The 22,158-nt window shown below is 47.5% G+C and overlaps 1 protein-coding gene across 1 annotated transcript in view; it reads right to left on the bottom strand.

The window, feature by feature from the left end:
* Nucleotides 1-22,158, bottom strand: part of LOC124799165 (immunoglobulin superfamily member 10-like) — a 412,304-nt gene that overhangs the window by 317,356 nt on the left and 72,790 nt on the right. The window contains exon 3 of the mRNA XM_047262704.1: nucleotides 11,286-11,387. Within this exon, the coding sequence (XP_047118660.1) occupies nucleotides 11,286-11,387 (102 nt within the window). The remainder of the gene's footprint in view (nucleotides 1-11,285; nucleotides 11,388-22,158) is intronic.

The raw sequence follows: 22,158 nt of genomic DNA, 5'->3' as shown, positions 1-22,158 counted from the left end.
TCGTCTTCACTGAGGCTTAGCTTCTTCATATTACGTTTCATATTTCTCAACCAGCAGGTTTGAGGTCCACCTCTCCTCTTTGCAGCCATGTAAAGTGTCATTTTCATGACAAGTCCTTCATGTCTGCGTCATATGTGTCCGTACCATTTCAGCCTAGATTCCGAGAGATTTACATTTATTGGGACGGCGTTATAATCGAGCAGTCCACGGGTGTTCTGCCAGTTTATGGTCCAACGTACACAATATTTCGGCGATGGGGGATGTCGCGATCGCTCGTATGCTGAAGAACCTATCTCGTGGGGGCGCACGGACGACTTATACTCTCCCCCCCCCCCCCACACACACACACACAGAACCCCCAAAAGCAAACACTGCGTCATCGTACCATGTATTATGCTAAGACTTATTCAGTGTCAGGTGATCGACAACCTGATGTTGTCGTTCCTAGAAAACTAAAATGTTTAACTCTTGGCAGTTTGGCGTTATCAAGCTTGACATCTGCGGTTTGTGCGGTGTTGGGGTTGAAACTGCATAGACATGCATGTAGGCCAATAGAACATCGAGTGATACGTCTTGAGCATAAGAGGATGACATGGTGGGTGCCTTCTCCCATAAGTGGGCATTCAGCAGGACACTATGGTATACACAACAATACTGTCAACAACAGCTCAGCTTTCAATTATTTTGTTGAAGATCGTTCAATATTCATAAAGACCAAATTTTATTGAAGCTGATGTAATAACGTACAAATCTTATCAAAGTTCAGCCTACCAGTGCCCTTACATGTCAGTCACAATTACCGTTAATACGATTCCGTCAATGTAGGTTTGGACTGCCTAACGACAGAACCATAGGAATGTTAAATACATTGAACGGACATCATTATACACTTGGCGTTTCTGCTAGAGGCAATGAACTTTGATTACAGTAGTGGGCCTGCATTTTCATAATATGGATGAGGAATACCGTGATGACTGATTGACTAATGTACTAAAATGGTCAGTAACTAGAACCACTCAGTGAGTGCAAGAGACACTCGTCCACGAAATGATTTAGTTACATGAAAAGGAGGGGCTGCTGATTCAACAGTTCAGCATAAACAGAGCGAAATTTTCACTCTGCACCTGAGTGTGCGCTGATATGAAACTCCCTGCAGATTACAACTGTGTGCCGGACAGAGACTCAAACTTGGGACTTTTGTCTTTCGCGGGCAAGTGCTCTATCGACTGAGCTACCAAAGTACGACTCACGACCCGTCTTCAGCGCTTGAATTCTGCCAGTACCTCGTCTCTTACATTCCATACCTCAGTTACTGAAGAGGTGTTGGAGGAATTGAAGCCGTGAGTCGTGCTTCGGTAGCTTAGTCGGTAGAGCACTTGCCGAGGAAGGCAAAGGTGAGTTCAAGTGTAGGTCCGGCCCGCAGTTTTAATCTGCCAGGAAGTTTCAATACAGGATGAGTTACAAGGACATGGAAGGGACAAAAAAAAGTATGTGAATAGAAATACATCGGAAAAACTGATGTGCTATAGATCGACGCTATGAATGTTGAACTGATTTCTGTTATTCAGTTTGAAAAACTGAAAAATACGGCGAAGTGGGCGGACTCCACAAGCAGATTTTCAGTCACTATATTTTCTTGAAGTTCCGATTGGTCGCGGCTCTGTGCGTAGTCTTAGAATGGTAATAGAGGTGCGTTCCATGCAAAGAGCTGTTATCGAGTTCCTTTGGCGGATAACCATTGCTGATATTCATGAGTGGTTGTAGAGCGTCTACAGACGCCTGGCAGTGAACAAAAGCACGGCAAGTCGTAGTGAGTGGTGTAGCTCATACTCTCAACAAAGTCGCGCAAACGTGCCGTATCTCCCTCGTGCCGGCAGGACGCACGTGACTGTGGCTCCAGCAGTGCTGGAAGGCGCGGACACTCCGTCCGATGTGATCGACGGATCAAAACGTATCACCACGTTGCTCATCTGGACGTCTCTGTTTGTAGTGCCGACTCACTCGTCCACCAGTCGGGGTATTCGAATATACAGGGTGAGTCACTAGTTATTGCCACCTAGAATAACTGAGATAGTAAGATAGTAGTTGAAAAGTTTTGCGGGACAAATGTTGCATGGGACAACAGGGGCCATAATATGAGGTTGGTTTTCTGTTGCTAGGTGGGGTTGCGTCAGCGATATAAAGATCAAATTTGTTTTTCTAAATGGTTTCCTACAGTTTGGTACTTATTTTCTGATAGCGGCTATCGAGACAAATGCCATGATGTGTAACAATAATGTGTTTACAGGTCAACGAAGGTCAGAAAGGTGGCATGAATGTCCATTTAGAGAAGCTGTTCGAAGTGATGACCATTGGTATCAACGCAGTGCTGCTATCTTCTTATCATTGATTGAGTGATATTCCATAACACTTCGGCACTGATCGAAGCAAATTCTCTGACAATTCTCTCTCGTATATCGTGCAAATATTAAATATTCGTCGAATATGGCGTATCCATCTAATGAGCCATTGACATGTAGACACCATTCGACAGTTTCAAACGCTGAAAGATATCATCATCGTACTCATACGTCGTACGTTTAAATATGTGTATCACAAATTCAGAACACATGGATGATTAACGCCCCGTAAGCATCTCCGGCAAAGAAAAGTTACTAACGAGGAAGCGGAAATTTGTACTCTTGCCACTGTGGTTCGAGAGCCTTATGTTAGTTCACATCAAATCACAAGGGAATATGGCATGAGCCAGAGTAGTGTTGTTTGTGTTCTGATCGTCATAAATATCATTTCTTACCATATCACTGTCCACCAACGATTAACTGGCTCGTTCGCCAGACTTGACGCCTCTGGATGTTTTCTTGCGGAGATTCGTATAAGACATTGTTTATAAAAACGTTCCAACTACACCTCAACATATGCGAGAGAGAATTGTCAGAGCATGTGCTTCGATAAGCGCCGATGCAATAAGGAATACCACTCTATCCATGATAAGATGATTGCAGCACTGCATTGATACCAATGGTCATCACTTCGAACACTCTCTGTAAAAGGACGTTCATGCCACCTTTCTGACCTTCGTTGACGTTCAAAGGCCTTACTGTTACAAATCACTGGACTCGTCTCGATAGCCGCTATAAGAAAATAAGTACCAAACTATAGCATCCCATTAAAAGAAAAGTTGACCTTCATACCTCTGAAGGGACCCCACCTAGCAAAAGATCCGGCAGATGTGGCCGAACGGTTCTAGGCTCTTCAGTCCGGAACCGCGCTGCTGCTACAGTCGCAGGATCGAATCCTGCCACGGGCATAGATGTGTGTGGTATCCTTAGCTAAGTTAGGTTTAAGTAGTTCTAAGGCTATGGGACTGATGACCTCATATATTAAGTCCGATAGTGCTTACAGCCATTTTTTGAATCTAGCAACAGGAAACCAACGTCATATTATGGCCCCCGCTGTCCCATGCAAGTTTTGTCCAACAAACGTTTCAGATCCTGTCATACTATCGGAGTTATTGTTGGTGGCACTAGTTAGTGACTCACCCTGTATATGCCCACTGGGATCCTCGCCACCTCGACCAACGAAGGACCATCTGTGCGGAAGTGCTTGCACATTATGAGGCTGATGGTGATAATTGTTGTCAAACATCCGTACAGGCGGTGAGACATGGGTTCGTACTTCAGCTGGAAACAAAGTGCCATGTCGTGGAGTGGCACCACACCACCTCTCCACCGAAGAAAAACTTCAGAGCCGCAGCGTCAGATGGTAAAGTAGTGGCGACGGCCTCATGGGCCTCTAAATGGTTTACTCTGTTCAATGTCCTCTCTTATGGTGCGTTTGCCAACTCTAAAGTGTTATGTGCTTTCGTAACAAAATTGGAGGAAAGTTTTCAGCATGTTCGTCGCCATAAAAATGCAAACGAACTTTTTCTTGTGACTCTTCAGGCTTTCCCGGAGGATATGTTGTAAATCGAATTCCGCAGAATGAAGATACGAAGACACCACCTTGGCCTTCTTGCCGTACTTTGGTGGCATGTCGTCAAGAATCGGAAGTGTCCTCGAAAGATATGACATCAAGTGTGTTTTCCGCCCATCTGCAAAACTGAGGAACCTGTTAGTTTCGGTTAAGGATGGTCTCGGTCTGAGGAAACGTGGCGTGTACGAGATACCTTGTCAGTGTGGGGCGGCATATATAGGTCAGACATGTCGCAGAGTACAAGACCGTTGCGATGAACATCAGCGTCATACACGCCTCCGCCAACCGGAGAAGTCGGCAACTGCAGAACACTGTCTGAACACAGGACATCACATGATTTATGAAAAGACGGAAGTTTTATCCCCAGTATCCTCTTTCTGGGATTGCGTCATTAAGGAAGCAATACATATCCGTAGAGCTGATAACCCTATCAACAGGGATGCGGGATTTCAGTTGAGTACAGCCTGGAACCCTGCATTGGCTACTGTTAAATCACGACGAGAAAGCAAAGAGCTTTCGATAATAGACCCGTCGTAACTCTGGCAGCATGTCAGTAAACAGCGTCCGCGCACGCGTAGAACAGCAGCTCTGCGTTTCACGGCAGAGGGCGTTTGAGTCTGGCGCCATCTATCTGCAAAATTTTGCGCATGCGTGGTTCCCGCGCCTGCGCAACCTTCACGCGCTTGCTCTATATACAGCGGCGTCGACATGCGGATCTTGATCAGAGGGTTGGATCCCCTCATTCGAAGGCGTCAGATTGCAAAGCCTGGGCTACTCTCAGGCTGGAATCTCCGTCTTCGAAGATTGTGTCCGTCTGTCTGTCTGTCTGTCTGCCCGTCTGCCCGCCGCTTACTGCTGTAGCTGTTCGTTCGTCCGTCCGTCCGCCTGCCTGCTCGCTGTCCATCACCGCCGCTACCGCTGCTGCCTGCTGTCCGTCCGTCCGTCCGTCCATCTGTTCGCCGCCGCCGCCTGGTCGCCGCCAGCCGGTGCTCGCCGCCGCCACCGCCGCCGCCGCCGCCGCCTGGTCGCCGCCGCCGCCGCCGCCGTCGCCGTCCGACCCTGGTCTTTGGCCGTCTTCGTCCTCGTCTTCCTCCGTCTTTGTCTTCATCTGTCCCCTGTTTGTGTCCTTTGCTTTTCGTTCTGTGCCTTATTGTTTCTCCCTGACGTCTTGTCCACCCCCACCAACACCGCCACCGCTACCACCACCGCCATAGTTTACACTTCCCCTTCTGCCGCCTCCACCACTATAACGTGGTGTGCCCAGTCCCACCTCCCTCCTTCCATCCCACCTCTTCTCACTCTCCCTTCGCCCTCGTTCTTTGTCGCCCCCTCTCCAGCTTCTTCCTTCTGCTCCTCTCGATCTCATCCTTTCCCCCCACTCCCCCATCCTGTCACTGCAGCTCCAGCTAAGGTGGTGGCCCGTCGGGCCACTGTCCATGCCCAAGTCTCGCCGTCACCGTCACCGTCACCGTCACCGTGACCGTCACCGTCTCCGGCGCCGACTGCTGCGTCCACGCCGGGACCTGTCCCTTCCCACCACCTCCCTATAGCTCCCGTTCCTCTTGTCACCACCCACCCTTCTGCCGCCGTTAAGCGCCCTAGTGGCACCACCACCTCCTCCGCCCCGAAAAAGGGCCCGCTCCATCCTCCTTCCCCCCCACCCCAGGGTGCCATGGATGTCTCCCCACCTGGCCCTGCTCCCTCCGCCTCTTCCTCCTCCTCCTCCTCCTCCTCCTCCCCCCTCTTTCTACTAATACCTCCTCTCCCGTCCCGATCCTTCCCTTCTTGAGGCCCGGAATCTCACCCTCCTCCTCCGCCAACACTTCCCTGGTGCACCTATCTCTCTCCTCACTGCCAGACGGGATTCCGTTCTCATCTCCTCCCCCAGCCCCACCCTCCATACTGACATCTTCTCCCGCCCCCCCATCACCCGTTTGGCCCCAACGCCTCCCTCACCCCTGCTCCTTCCCCATCTCCTACCCGCCAACCCCAATCCCCGCGTCGCCCACCGACCCTCACCGCTGTGATCACTCAGCTCAGTCCGTCGATCAGGAAGGAGGAGGTGTTGGCGGAGCTCAAGGCGCATCCCATGCTGGAGGTGCGGGCAGTCTGCCGCATTTTCAACTCGGTAGGGCCCCACCCACCTTATGCGGGTTTTCTCCGAGGACGCCCCCTCCATTGACCATCTCCTGAAGGAGGGTGCCCTCCTCTTCAACCAGCGCCTCCCTCACCCCTGCTCCTTCCCCATCTCCTAGCCGCCAACCCCAATCCCCGCGTCGCCCACCGACCCTCACCGCTGTGATCACTCGGCTCAGTCCGTCGATCAGGAAGGAGGTGGTGTTGGCGGAGCTCAAGGCGCATCCCATGCTGGAGGTGCGGGCAGTCTGCCGCATTTTCAACTCGGTCGGCCCCATCCACCTTATGCGGGTTTTCTCCGAGGACGCCCCCTCCATTGACCATCTCCTGAAGGAGGGTGCCCTCCTCTTCAACCAGCGTTACAAGGTCGACCCCTCCCGTTCCCCTCCTCAATCCCTGCGCTGCCAGAGGTGTCTGCGCTATAACACGCACCCCACAGCTGAGTGCCGCGAGGCCCCCACCTGCCCGCATTGTAGGCAGGCGCACTTCCTCAGGCAGTGCCCTAACCTCCAATCCCCTCCTTCCTGCAATACCTGCAATCTCCCCCATCCCACCTACTCCCAAAAGTATAAAGCCCGACCCCCTCCGACCACTCCTGAACTCACCGTCCCTGTCCGTCCTATGGACGCCCCCACCCCTCCAGGAAATTCCCTTCGTCCCCCCCCCCTTACCGCTGAGGACATCATCCGGTTCCTCACCATCGTCCTCCAGAATGTCCATCCCTTTCAGCGTCCCTACACCCTCCAAAAGGTATCCCTCGCCGCCCGTTCCATTTTCCACCTCAAAATGTACGCCACCCACTCCAACAACCAGGCCCATTTCACCTTCTCCCGCCTTGACACCCTCGTCTAAATCCCCGTCTTGGCGCGACAGCAATGTATCCTTTTCAACAACATCCGCTCCCTTCCCGCCAACAAGAACCTCTTCCTACACACCCTTGCCACCCACCATGTGGATGCCTTCCTCCTTAATGAAACCTTCCTCCAACCTCACCACTCCATCCACACTTCGCCCTATCTCCTCCACCACTCCGATAATCCCCTCCCAATTGCGCGTGGTGGAGTAGCCATTGGTCATCACCGCCAGATCTACGTTCGGCTCCAACCTCTCCTTCCCGACCCCACCGAACACCTGATCCTTAGTCTCTTCTTCCCCGGCCTTACCGTTACCTGCACCACCATCTATGTCCGCCCCAACGCCCCTATTCCCTTTGACTTCCTCTCCCACATCGACTGTACCTTCTCCTCTTACGTGATCGCCGCCGACCTCTACATCCATAGTCGTTCCGCCGCCCAGTTACGGCGGTGGCATCGGTTCCTCTCCTCCCTTCAAGGCGACCTAATCCCCATCCCCCAGCGCACCCGTCCCGCATCCAATTCCACTCCTGATGTTATCCTCTCCTCCCCCAACCTCCTTGGCCACATAACGGTGGATGTCCTGGAGCCAATTTGTACCGACCATCTCCCTGTCCTCCTCACCATTTCAGATGGTCGTCGCCCCCGCCCCGACCCTCGTCATGACCCTCCCCCTAAGTATGTCCATGACTATTCCCGTGCCGACTGGAATGCCTACCGGGATACCCTTTCCACTCAGGTCTATAGCCACCTCTTCACCTACCACCACCCTGAAGATGTCACCCATGCCTCCTCCTTTGTCCAGCAGACCTTGTCTGAGGCCATGGAGGCCCACGTCCCAACTGTCGCCATCCACCCCCACCGTCCTACCTTACCCCCACAGGCCGTCCTCCTACTCCGTGAATCCCGTCATCTCTACCGTTCCTTCCTCCGCACGCGTGACCCGGACACACTACGACGCCACCGGCAACTCCAGCGACACATTCGTAATTTGCTCACGGCTAAGAAACGCCGGGACTGGCGACAGACATGCACCCGTTTAAATGCTACCCTACCAATAAACTCGACCAAGTTCTGGTCGGCCTTCCGTCGCCTTACCGGAACTAAACCCTCCCCCTATTATCCTCTTCTCCATGATGATCACCCTTTCCCTGACGCCCTTAGTAAGGCCAATCACTTTGCCTCCTACCTCTCCGATGTATTTTCCATCCCCGATGATCCCCAGATCGATTACTCCCTCTTCCCGGATATCCGTGATCGAACTGACACCTCTGTCCCTCCCCTCGCTCCAGGTTTCCAGTACGTGGACAACATTGCACGCACGGAACTCAATGCCCCTATCACTACACAGGATCTCTTTGATACACTCCGCACAAAACGCACCACCACTCCTGGTCACGATCGTGTCACCTACCGTCACCTTCGTGAAGCTCCTGTCTCTTTCCTCTCCACCCTGGCCAGGCTCTACAATGTAGTCCTGTCCACCGGTTACTACCCCGACCTGTGGAAAACCTCCCGTATCCTCATGTTCCTTAAACCTGGCAAACTGCCGTCCACTGTCTCCTCCTACCATCCCATCAGCCTTACCTCGTTCTTCAGCAAGGTCCTGGAATCTATCCTCACCTGACGCATCCAACAGCATCTCCGCCAGCACCGCCTCCTTCCCGTTACCCAGTGTGGCTTTCAGCCGTCCTTCACTTCCGACGACCTTCTCCTCCACCTCACTCACCTCCTTTCCGATCAGCTTAATTCCCGTCGCTCCGCAATCTTTCTCTCCCTGGACCTCGAACGTGCATATGACCGTGTATGGCATTCCGGTCTCCTCTTCAAGCACCAAACCTTCGCCCTTCCCATTAACTACGTTCGTCTGATCGGCTCCTTTCTCTCCCGCCGTCCTTCCTATGTCACCATCCATAACACAGATTCCTACACCCTTTTCCCCTCTGCCAGTGTGCCCCAAGGCTCTGTCCTCTCCCCCCTTCTATACCTTTTGTACACGGTGGACATGCCGCCGCCGTCAGCCCCCGTCCACCTTCTCCAGTTTGCCGATGACACCGCCTTCCTTGTCCTTGCCCCCACCCTCCAGCGCTCCCAACACCTTCTCCAATCCCATCTTGACCAGTTCACCGCTTGGTGCAACCAGTGATTGCTCAAGGTCAATCGCTCCAAAACCCAGGCGATCATTCCGCCTCCTTGATTTCTATCTCACCATCTATGGCCATCCTATCGCCCTCACTCCCACCCTTAGGTACCTTTGCGTTAACCTCGACCGTCGCCTCTCCTGGACTCCCCACCTCCGGACAATCCAAGCCAAGGCACAGTCCCAACTCAGTCTCCTCACGCTCCTCTCTGGCCGTACGTGGGGTCTGGAACCTCCACCATCCTCCGCACCTATAAGTCCCTCATCCGCCCTATCCTTTGTTATGCCCATCTGGCTTGGATCTCCGCCCCCCCTACCTTTTATAAATCCCTCCAAATCCTTGAACGTCATGCTCTCCGTCTCAACTATCGCATCCGTCTCCCCTCCCCCACGCGGATCCTGTACAATCTCATCCCCTTCCCCCACCTCCTCCTTTTCCTTGCAAGGATACGGATCCTGTACACCTCCCGCAAACTCGATCCTCCTCACCTGCTCGTCTCCCCGATCCTTTCCCACCCCCGCCCGGTGCCACGCCTGTATTCACACATCCCACCCGGTCTCCATCTCTCCACCCTCCTTACCCTCTCCCAAGGTGGCTTCCGCCAGCTCCCCCTCCCTGATGATGTCCTCCTCCCCTGCATCTACCCCTCCTATCAACTTTGAACCTCCCCCCCCACCTCCTGTGTCCTTTCCTTTAGGCACCCGCCCTCCCTCCCTTCCCTTCCCTTCTCTTTCCTTTCCCCCCTCCCTCCTCCCCTCTCCCCCGGGCTTCCCCTCCCCCTTCCTCCCTCCCCCTCTGTCCTTTGTCCATGGCATCTCTGCTCTCCCCTCTCCCATTCCCCTCCCCCTTACTCCTCCTCCACCTCCTCTCTTGGCAGGTCCCCGGACTCGTACACGCTCAGTGAACATTCGCGCGCCGGAGATCATCGCCCTCAGTGTTTCGTGTGTGTTCCTTCGTTTGTGTGTAGTGTTGTTCGCCGTCACGCCACCACCGTTCACGTGCCGTCGCCATCATCCATGTTATGTGCACCGTGTCGCCTCGTGTTAGTGATGTTTCTCGTCCAGCGTGAACGGCTCCATGTTTTTTTCGATTTTTAGTGTCTACATTTTTTGCCCACCTTTTTTACTGTCTACTCTGTGCCACCTTTATGTACTACTTGTTGTCATACTCAAGGCTGAAGAGCGGCGTATTGTGCTGCTGACAGCCCGCCTTTGTATAAGGTGTTTAAAATCACAATAACGGAAAAAAAAAACATGCGGATCTTGTCAGTCGTACCTAGCCACCAGCGAGGTTCAACCACCTGGTGATGTCGGACAGCTGCTCCGAGGAAATATTGTGGGATTTGCACAGCGTCATCCGGCGGCACACCCGTGAAGACTATTTAGAATATTTTACTCTCCGTGACATCGCACGGCCTCCCACAAATCTGCGCTCCAGAGAGAAACTTGCTAAATTTCGTTGAACTTTTATTCCCTAACCACCCTACAGCCCTTATGTCGGACCTCTCGATCTCCATCTGTTTGGCCTAATGAAGGATACACTCCTTCGGAACAGTGTGTGGATGATGGGGAGGGTAATGATGCAACAAGACGTTGGATCCAACGTCGACCAATGGAGTGGTACCCCTGCGGCGTATAGGTCCTCCTACTAGGCCGTCCAACTGAATGCAAATTGTGTTGAAAAACAGTGTTTTCTAGTCAAAAGGGAAGGGAATAATATGGTGTATTGGAATTTTGAATAAAACGAAAGTACTTTTACAAAAAAAGCGTTGCATAATTACAGTTCACTGAGGAAGACGAACTGTGTGTGAAAGATAGGTGTTAATAACTAAGATGAGTGGAAGTGCGAGAAGAGACAGATTATCAGAAACGCTTAATGCAAAATATTTTCATTCTGAGCAGCGTGTTAGCAGATCACAAGAAGCTGTCGTATTGGCACAAATTGTAGAGAGTGACATAAATTGTGGAAAAAGTCAAATGTAGCTTCCTGTATTACTAACGACGACGACATCTTTAGGAGAGACAGCTAGAGATAGCAATCATTACAAAATAGCACGACTTCAAATAATACTACAACTTGATGAGCTCCAAATAAGGAACACTGTATCAACAAATTGGTGATCGAATACAGGTTTAAAGTAAACCAGATACAGTTATAATTTGAATGCAGAGATAGGAATTACCTGCTGACTTCTGACATGCGCTGTGAAGAATCTGTCGTCGCTGCTGTATGTGGCCAGACCCACAGTGAGGAGCCGGTAGTCCTTACGACGAATCCAGGAAACCTGAAACATTAATAGTAGGTTGGTAATAACATCTAATAGAGATCTAGTTACTACTTAATGTACGTCAGTTGAGGCAATTCCACTTTATATTATTAAACGAAAGTTACTATAATTGGCAGTAAGCAATTGCTTCCAACGTGCTACCGAAGCTTTAATGTTACGAAATCTACCACGCATTTATTAGATGATTCTACGACATTCGCTTTGAGAACTGTTTAGTCCCTTACACAGTAAACATTTTTACATTTCATCAATTAACAACATTTCCTTAGTGAGTGTAAAGCGGAATTACGGTCGAGAAAGGTGAATATTCAACATGACAAATACCCTCTTCTCCTCTTTTATCCAGACCTACCACACAGTGTTACACACCTACTTCTAAAGAGAATAAGTGTTTGTATGATCTCTTTAGCCACAATTCCCTTTCAATTTTTCTCATGTGACGAACAATAGTCTTAGGTTTCTAACAACCACAGTATCTATAATTCATGCAGTGAGTCTGGCAACAGAACGCATCATCCGATGATAAGTTATCCGGTAAAATCGTATAGACCACACGTGAATATTTAGCACGATCGTCAGCAGCTGACCGTAAATCGACAGACGTAGAATCAGTGTTTCCCGTCGGGATATGATTGCTAGTAGCACAGAACTGCTTTCCGTTTGTGATCGATGACATGTACTGTTTAAATTCTGCATGTGATAGCTACATCCTGCACTGACACATGAAGGGGTATGCTTGTTGACGATAAAGCAACTGTTTGTAATGTAGATGAGTGTAACATCGTTCTACTCAGCTGATGATCTGATGAACGGACAATAACACACCTACACAATTTATATCCCAACAGATCCATTAACTAGTGACTGTCATAGACACTGTGATCATGCAGGAATGCATCGTCCAGATAGGATAAAACGCGTGTCATTGTTCTAAAGCACGAGAAATATTGTCTACTGACATACTGTAATCAAAATGAATATGCCGGCAACAATTTACAGTGGTATTTACAGTTGAGATATCGTTTTCAGAAAAACGGCGTTATTGCTTAGTAATAAACACACGCATTGTAAGAAGTATTTCATGGTAGATTACTGTTACTTTCTTCGACTTTACGGGTTCAGAAGGTTGAAATTGTGGTATTTCGATAGTTGTTTAAGGAAGCAGTGAAATCCATCACTTGTTAGTACACATTCTTTCATCCATTGCAAGTACACATTCTTCGCTACAGTACGGAGATTATGGTGTACAGTCTCACAAAAATTCACCTTAACTCCTTCACCAGTTTACTAGAATAGTTCTTCCGTTGAAATTATTTTAGCTGGTATGAATTCCCATGGGGTATCCTGATTCTTATATAACGTAACTGTTACACAGCCTTGATTAATTAATTATGATGTTTAACTTTTACTTTATTCTCTGCAACTACTTGCTCTGTTGTCTCAATTCATGATATCCTTAATGTGAAATTTTCCTACGCACTAGGCCTAAGACATCTGTGAACCTTAATCTTACTTTGACGACTACATTTTTGCTCTATTACCGAATACTTTTTTCATTGCTTTCAGTGGTTATCTGACAACTAGTATAACATAGTTAACAAATTCTTCCAAAACAGCCTGAGAAAGGCCATTTGCAATAGTGTCCGAAACATCGAAGAATTTTGCACACTGACAATAGAGTCACGTACGCAGAAGAATTCACTTGACTGTGACAACTGCCGCGCGGAAGCCAGCGCTCACATTTAGTGAAATAAATACTTAAGCCAGACTGCAGGCTGATGATAGATGCATCTACGCTTCTGACAAAATACTGAGCTTTCGGAACGGGTATCTCCAACAAGACACTACATTAGCCTTATACTCCCTCTGCTTCGTCATGTACGTTATGTTAGCTTCGGAGCACAAACAAGCGAGACGTGAAACATATCCGTACTTTTGAGAGATACGTCCTTACAAAAATTTGCAGACCGACAAAATGCTGAGGATCTAGGGACAGGAAAGTTCTTCAAAATGTAAAGCTGCCGTGGCGATCCCACAAGGCAACGTTTATTAACAGCGGGATCCTACAATAGACTGGACACGCTATTAAATAGTCATTAAATGAACAAGAGTTATACGAGAAAACTGTATGTAACAGAAGACCATTGAAAATCTAGAAACGGGTGGATAGTCGGTGTAACGAACAACAAACCTTTGTAATTTGCATTAACTGCTGAGGAAAGGATATTGTGTTGAGTGGAGGCCATTAGTCGTGACACTACTAATTCAATGGAAATGATAGTGAAGAAGATTAATAAGTAAGCTGAAAAGTCTCATATTGAGAAATGAGAAGGAACGAAATGTTTTACTGGTAAAATAAGTTGTTAAATCCAGAAGTCGACAGCAAAATTTGTCAAAACCAGATGTCGACAATAAGGAAACATTTATGCTATCTTACCTATAGAAAGTTTTTTACCTAATAAGAAGCGTTACTGACTACCACAGATTATCCTCACTACCGGTGCCTATTACCCTTAAAAGTCTCCTTCGTTTGATTACGTCATATGCTAGCCTCTTAAATGCCAACGACCTTGGCACATTGATAAAGAACGTTCCCGGCAGATCACCAACATTTAGCACTCTCGGGCTAGGCTAGCACTTCAAAGCATGACCTTCAGGGTCAGCGAAGCACAGTTCGCAAGCAAAGAGTCCTCACCCATTGTGAGGTCAAATGAGTAGCTAATTGAATGAGAACTAGCGGCTCCGGTTACGAAAACCGTCAATGGCTGGGAGAGCCGTGTGCTGAACACGTGCCCCTCCACACCTCTGTCCGGGAAGGTGTCGCCTGAGGATGGCACGGCGGTCGGTCTGAAACGTTGTGCCGAGGCCTGTTAGGACGGAGTTAGCTTAGTCTCTTAAAATGTGAAGTCGTGCAATTGAATACAGCTTTGCTCGGTTTATTGATCGATAACAGAAGTACGGGGGTGAGTCAAATGAAAACATTAAATATTTTCAAAATATTATTTATTGTGCAGAAGCGGTACAAAACTGTATCACTTTTCAACATAATCTCCCCCACGCTCAATGCAAGTCCTCCAGCGCTTACAAAGTGCATAAATTCCTTCAGAAAAAAATTCCTTAGGTAGTCCGTGCAACCACTCGCGCACCGTGTGGCGTACCTCTTCATCAGAACGGAGCTTCTTTCCTCCCACTGCGTCTTTGAGTAGTCCAAACATATGGAAATCATTTGGTCTGGTGAGTATGGTGGATGAGGAAGATACTCAAAATGCAGGTCTGTGATTGTTGCAACTGGTGCGCGGGCAGTGTGGGACCTTGCATTGTCATGTTGCAAAAGGACACCTGCTGACAGCAGTCCACGTCGCTTTGATTTGGTTGCAGGCCGCAGATGATTTTTTAAGAGATCTGTGTATGATGCACAGGTGACAGTGGTCCCTCTAGGCATGTAATCCTAAAAAATGACGCCTTTTTTGTCCGAAAAGAGTGTCAGCATAACCTTCCCTGCCGTTAGTTCTGTTCGAAACTTCTTTGGTTTTTGTGATGGGGAATGGCGCCATTCCTTGCTCGTTCTCTTCGTTTCCGGTTGGTGGAAATGAACACAGGTTTCGTCCCCAGTAAAGATTATTGCAAGGAAGCCATCACCATCTCGTTCAAAGCGCCGAAGAAGCTCTTTACATGCCAAGCATCTACACATCGTTCTCTCATTTCAGGACTCAGCTTCAGTGGCACCCATCTAGCAGACACTTTGTGAAACTGGAGCACATCATGCTCAATGTGGTATGCTGACCCATGAATTATCTGTAAACATGTTCCAATGTCTTTCAGTGTCACTCGGTGGTTTTCCTTCACTATGGCTTCAACTGCTGCCATGTTCTGTGGAGCCTAACATGGACGAGGAGCATCTTCCACTGAAGTCACACCATTTGCGAACTTCACACTCGATTCGTAGAGTTGCTGCTGTGACAAACACGCATCACCGTACTGAACCTTCATTCGTCGATGAATTTCATAGGTATCACAGCTGCACTACGCAAAAACTGGATAACAGAACGCTGTTCTTCCCAGGTACAAGTCGCAAGTGGGGCGGCCATATTTATACTGATACTGCGACGGTATGTGTGCATCTGCATTATGCTGGCACCTACAGGGCATTCTGTATGCTAATTGTAGCACGCTGACCAACTTACAGGATAACGGAGCGAAACTTCTATTTGTTATTACAAATTTAAGATTTTCATTTGACTCATCCTCGAAGAAAATCTCTGCACACTACAACTATAGGTATTTGATAAAGTAACTTTGCCCCATGAAATGCAACTTCCTTAATGCTTTCACTACTATTCCCATTTGAACTTTGTATCTTCTCTCACATTATTAAATTCTTCAGTACTCCATTACTCGACATTACGTTCCCTCACACACATGTACGCCGGCTGGCCGATGTGGCCGAGCGATCTAGGTGCTGCAGACTGGGACCGCGCTACTGCCACGGTCGCAGGTTCGAATCCTGCCTCGGGCATGGATGTGTGTGATGTCCTTAGGTTAGTTAGATTTAAGAAGTTCTGAGTTATAGGGGACTGATGACCTCAGATGTTAAGTCCCATACTGCTCAGAGCCATTTGAACCATTTGTACGTCCGCCGTGGCGCCTAACTTTCAGTCTATAGCCACAATGTCTATAGAGTTAGCCACACTGTCTATAGAGTTTCACACATTTTCTGTACATTTACAGTTCCCTTGAGAATCAAAACGGTTGGAAACGTTCCAAATAAGTCTCTGCTGCTCGAGAGTGACTTGCACTATTTTACTCGCCGCTCTATCGCTGGCTGTGGTCACCGTCAGGACGATGACGAAGCGAATAGTAGATAACAGCGACTCACACGAAGCTTTAAGCAGAAGACGTACTCCGCTGGTTTTGCAGAATTTTTTAAATTGCGACTGAGATAAACTGACGCTGTAGTGTTCATCTTAAGGACGCCACCGAATCGGCTGAGTACAGAAATATCCGTGCAGTTAGCAAGTTTATTTACATATAAATGAGGAGGTTGAAAAAGGCCGACAACCAGCTGCAAAAAATTTACCAGTGGGCAGAAATTCTGAAGTACGCTAAGTGTAATCTGGCTGCTATCTAAAGCAATGGCTTGGGATAATTCTTGTTTCAGTCACTGTTGTGTATGACAAGAGCAGCTCGGCTTCAGGTAACCTAATTTGCCATCAAGAACCACACTATATGAGAATTTTAGGAAGTTACCTTGTCATGTTCAGAAGCTATTTAGCAGTAAATAGGCGATTGCAGTTTAGTTACTGTATGTACACTACTGACCATTGAAATTGCTCCACCACGAAGATGACGTGCTACAGACGATAAATTTAACCGACAGGAAGAAGTTGCTGTGATATGCAAATGATTAGCTTTTCAGAGCATTCGCAAAAGCTTGGCTCCGGTGGCGACACCTACAACGTGTTGACATGTAGAAAGTTTCACACCGATTTCTCATACACAAACAGCAGCTGACCGGCGTTGCCTGGTGAAACGTTGTTGTGATATCTCGTGTAAGGGGAAGAAATGCGTACCACACCGTTTCCGATTTTGATAAAGGTCGGATTGTAGGCTATCGCGATTGCGGTTTATAGTATAGCGACAATTGCTGCTCGCGTTGGTCTAGATCCAATGACTGTTAGCAGAATGTGGAATCGGTGGGATGAGGAGGGTAATACGGAACGCCGTGCTGGATCCCAACGGCCTCGTATCACTAGCAGTCGAAATAACTGGCATTTTATCCACATGACTCTAACGGATCGTGCAGCCACGTTTCGATCCCTGAGTCAACAGATGGGGACCTTTGCCAGACAACAACCATCTGCACCAACAGTTCGACGACGTTTTCAGCAGCATGGACTATCAGCTCGGAGACAATGGCTGCGGTTACTCTTGACGCTGCAGCACAGACAGGAGCGCCTGCGATGGTGTATTCAACGACCAACCTGGGTGCACAAATGGCAAAACGTCATTTTTTCAGATGAATCCTGGCTCTGTTTACAGCTTCATGATGGTCGCATCCGTATTTGGTGACATCGCGGTGAACGCACTTTGGAAACGTGTATTTTTCATCGTCATACTGGCGTATCACACGGGGTGATGGTATGGGGTGCCATTGGTTACATGTCTCGGTCACCTCTTGTTCGCATTGACGGCACTTTGAACAGTGGACGTTACCTGTCAGAGGTGTTACGACCCGTGGCTCTACCCTTCATTCGATCCCTGCGAAACCCTACATTTCAGCAGGATAATGCACGACCGCATGTTTCAGGTCCAGTAGGGGCCTTTCTGGATACAGTGCCTGTTCGATTGCTGCCCTGGCCAGCACATTCTCCAGATCTCTCACCAACTGAAACGTCTGGTCAATGGCGGCCGAACAACTGGCTCGTCACAATACGCCAGTCACTACTCTTGATGAACTGTGGTATCGTGTTGAAGCTGCATAGGCACCTGTAACTGTACACGCCTTCAAAGCTATGTTTGACTCTATGCCCAGGCGTATCAAGGCGATTATTACGGCGAGAGTGGTTATTCTGGGTACTGATTTCTCAGGATCTATGCACCCAAATTGCATGATTATGCAATCACATGTCAGTTCTATTATAATATATATGTTCCATGAATACCCGTTTATCATATGCATTTCTTCTTGGTGTAGCAATTTTAATAGTCAGCAGTGTATTATATACAATATACCGTTTTACATCTAGTTTTTCCCTTTCAAGATGAGTTTAAATCGAAAAAAGTTTTAAAAAACTAGTAGTTTTCTTCGCAGGTTTTTTGTTGCCCTAATATAAGTATCTTTTCCTGTCCTAATTGGTTGAAAATGGTTCAAATTGCTCTGAGCACTATGGGACTTATCATCTATGGTCATCAGTCCCTTAGAACTTAGAACTACTTAAACCTAACTAACCTAAGGACATCACACAACACCCAGTCATCACGAGGCAGAGAAAATCCCTGACCCCGCCGGGAATCGAACCCGGGAACCCGGGCGCGGGAAGCGAGAACGCTACCACACGACCACGAGCTGCGGACATTCTGCCCCAATTCCCTCAGTTCTTGAAGGGAATTAGTAATATTTTAGTTCAGTAGATTAAAAGATGATCAACAGGTTTAGTTTAAAATTATTTGTTCACTGTCCTGTAAAACACTGCACCAGTCATAATTCAGTTCCACTGCGATTGCTTTTACCGAACAATAGGTAATTCAGTTGAAGACCATCAGCAACAGGAATTCGCCCTGACTGCTGACCACTCCTGTGGATCCTGTCTCGTAATCAGGAACTAGAGAATCTGTTGCCACTCGTCCACTTGACTGTGAGTAGCGTTAGAATGGCAGGTCCAGGCGCCCTGTGCAGGGTCGCCAGGCTCCAGGGAGAACTAAGGGCGTTATATCGATCCCTATAACCACCTAGTTCGAAAAGCGCCCACTTCAATGATACTGACATTAAGCCAGTTGTAGTCAATTCATCTGCTCTGTCCTGTGTCAAGAGGAGGTAGATTCAACAGAGTAAGGTCTATTATAGTTGTCGGCAGTTCAGTAATACCCGTACTATGAATAATGGTACCCCTTAGAGAAATGGCAGTAAGGGACAGGAAGGAACACAGTTAGCAGTCAAAGCGTACGCCTGGAGTATTCATTCAACGTGCTGAAGATGTTTTTCCTGCATCCATTGAGGTAACAGGCGCAACCAACTGCAAATTATGACGCACGGAACAAACGATGCCTGTTGTCTGAGCTCTGAGATCATACTTGATAATTCCAGTGAGTGACGGAGAGGGTTGAGAAGCCCAGCCTAGCACACATATTTTTCAACAAATCTCTCAATTTGCTGCATTGTCCCCTGAACTCATCACGGTCCCGTGATTCTGAGTCGAATGTAAGGGTTGAACCAGAGAGACTCTGAATGTTCGTTAACAAGATAGATTGCGACTTTCTGGACTTGGGTGTTACGATTGTGAAATGTAGAGTTAAATGGGTTTGGTGCGTATCACACTTCAGACGCCGCTGCCCAGGAAGCTAACTGCATTTGGGGTGCGCGCAAGGAATTATAAAACTTGGCGACTCTCCATTCATTCCTGATAAAGACATCTGTAGGATACCCAGACGTATCCAAAGGAATGCTCTCCAGAGGCGGAAGTATTAAAAACTTAGAATGCAACAGACGAAGCACTCACAGCTAAGTGCCAGAGTCTGGAGCGCTCCTGAAAAGCAATGAAATTCACATAATATTTGGTACCCAGCGATGGTTAGAAACAGAAACCGATAATGGTGAGGTTTTGGCGGACAATTTAAGTGAATGCCGAAGGGGGAAGCTAAAGGGCATGGAGGAGATGTATTTGCCGCAGTAGAAGAAACGCCTAAATCCACTGAGATAGAAACTGAAGCTGCGCGCAAGACTGTTTTTGCAAGACTTCCTATCAGGGTTGAGCGTAAATCTCTTATAGGATCGAACTCACCTCCTGATAAATCGAAAACTTCAGAGAAAAGCTCAGTCCGCTTGTACTTAAGTTCTCAAATCGTGCCGTAATCATCTAAGGAGACTATAATCATCCAATTATCGGTTGGGGAAATTGCAGTTTTGTTAGTGATGGTCGTGACAAGAAATCCTGTGAAACATTATTAAATGACGTCTATCAATACTAACTCGAACAAATAGTTTGGAATCCAAATCATGACAGAGATATATTAGATCTAATGGTAACCACTAGATCTGATCTCTTCGAGGATGTCCACATCTCAGCCGGTTTCAGTGAATATATATATATATATATATATATATATATATATATATATATATATATATATATATATATATATATATATATATACAGGGCTATTACAAATGATTGAAGCGATTTCATAAATTCACTGTAGCTCCATTCATTGACATATGGTCACGACACACTACAGATACGTAGAAAAACTCATAAAGTTTTGTTCGGCTGAAGCCGCTCTTCAGGTTTCTGCCGCCAGAGCGCTCGAGAGCGCAGTGAGACAAAATGGCGACAGGAGCCGAGAAAGCGTATGTCGTGCTTGAAATGCACTCACATCAGATAGTCATAACAGTGCAACGACACTTCAGGACGAAGTTCAACAAAGATCCACCAACTGCTAACTCCATTCGGCGATGGTATGCGCAGTTTAAAGCTTCTGGATGCCTCTGTAAGGGGATATCAACGGGTCGGCCTGCAGTGAGCGAAGAAACGGTTGAACGCGTGCGAGCAAGTTTCACGCGTAGCCCGCGTAAGTCGACGAATAAAGCAAACAGGGAGCTAAACGTACCACAGCCGACGGTTTGGAAAATCTTACGGAAAAGGCTAAAGCAGAAGCCTTACCGTTTACAATTGCTACAAGCCCTGACACCCGATGACAAAGTCAAACGCTTTGAATTTTCGGCGCGGTTGCAACAGCTCATGGAAGAGGATGCGTTCAGTGCGGAACTTGTTTTCAGTATGAAGCAACATTTTTTCTTAATGGTGAAGTGAACAGACACAATGTGCGAATCTGGGTGGTAGAGAATCCTCACGCATTCGTGCAGCAAATTCGCAATTCACCAAAGGTTAACGTGTTTTGTGCAAACTCACGGTTTAAAGTTTACGGCCCCTTTATCTTCTGCGAAAAAAACGTTACAGGACACGTGTATCTGGACATGCTGGAAAATTGGCTCATGCCACAACTGGAGACCGACAGCGCCGACTTCATCTTTCAACTGGATGGTGCTCCACCGCACTTCCATCATGATGTTCGGCATTCCTTAAACTGGAGATTGGAAAACCGATGGATCGGTCGTGGTGGAGATCATGATGAGCAATTCATGTCATGGCCTCCACGCTCTCCCGACTTAACCCCATGTGATTTCTTTCTGTGGCGTTATGTGAAAGATTCAGTGTTTAAACCTCCTCTACCAAGAAACGTGCCAGAACTGCGAGCTCGCATCAACGATGCTTTCGAACTCATTGATGGGGACACGCTGCGCCGAGTGTGGGAGGAACTTGATTATCGGCTTGATGTCTGCCGAATCCCTAAAGGGGCACATATCGAACATGTGTGAATGCCTAAAAAAACTTTTTAAATTTTTGTATGTGTGTGCAAAGCATTGTGAAAATATCTCAAATAATAAAGTTATTGTAGAGCTGTGAAATCGCTTCAATCATTTGTAATAACCCTGTATATATATATATATATATATATATATGTGTGTGTGTGTGTGTGTGTGTGTGTAATAAACTAGATGAAAAGCAGTAGTGTGGTATCTCAATGAGGAACTTTAAATTTTTAGCACAGTACTTGCACGTTATGGAACTATTGCTGAAGTTTAAAAGAATAGTTGACTAAGCGCCAGATAGATATGTACCCAGTGGAACAGTTTAGATTGCTAGAGGCCCTCCATGGTATAAAGTCACTGTAAATATACCTCTAAAGAAACAGAAATTACTGCACAGTAGATGTAAAAAGATGCATAGGGTTATACGTAGAGAGATTTTGAATTAAACGTGTTTGCTAGTATTCAATGACACCGTACAGAAAATTGTCAAATAAATTTCCGCAAAATTTTGGTCGTATATAAATGCTGTTAGCGGCTCTAAATTTAACACAAAGCACCCGGACATTCAACTGTATCCCAAACTTTCTTGTGTAAAGCATGAGACCATGTTCCTTACTGCAGTAGTGGTTTGTTTTCTCTGCTTTTAAGTGTTAGTTTTTTGTTAAGGTGGTGTTGATGATT

This window comes from Schistocerca piceifrons, chromosome 5, assembly GCF_021461385.2.
Source record: "Schistocerca piceifrons isolate TAMUIC-IGC-003096 chromosome 5, iqSchPice1.1, whole genome shotgun sequence".
Taxonomy (NCBI): domain Eukaryota; kingdom Metazoa; phylum Arthropoda; class Insecta; order Orthoptera; family Acrididae; genus Schistocerca; species Schistocerca piceifrons.
Note: the sequence above shows the minus strand (reverse complement) of the source record. Positions and strands in the feature narration are given on the sequence as shown.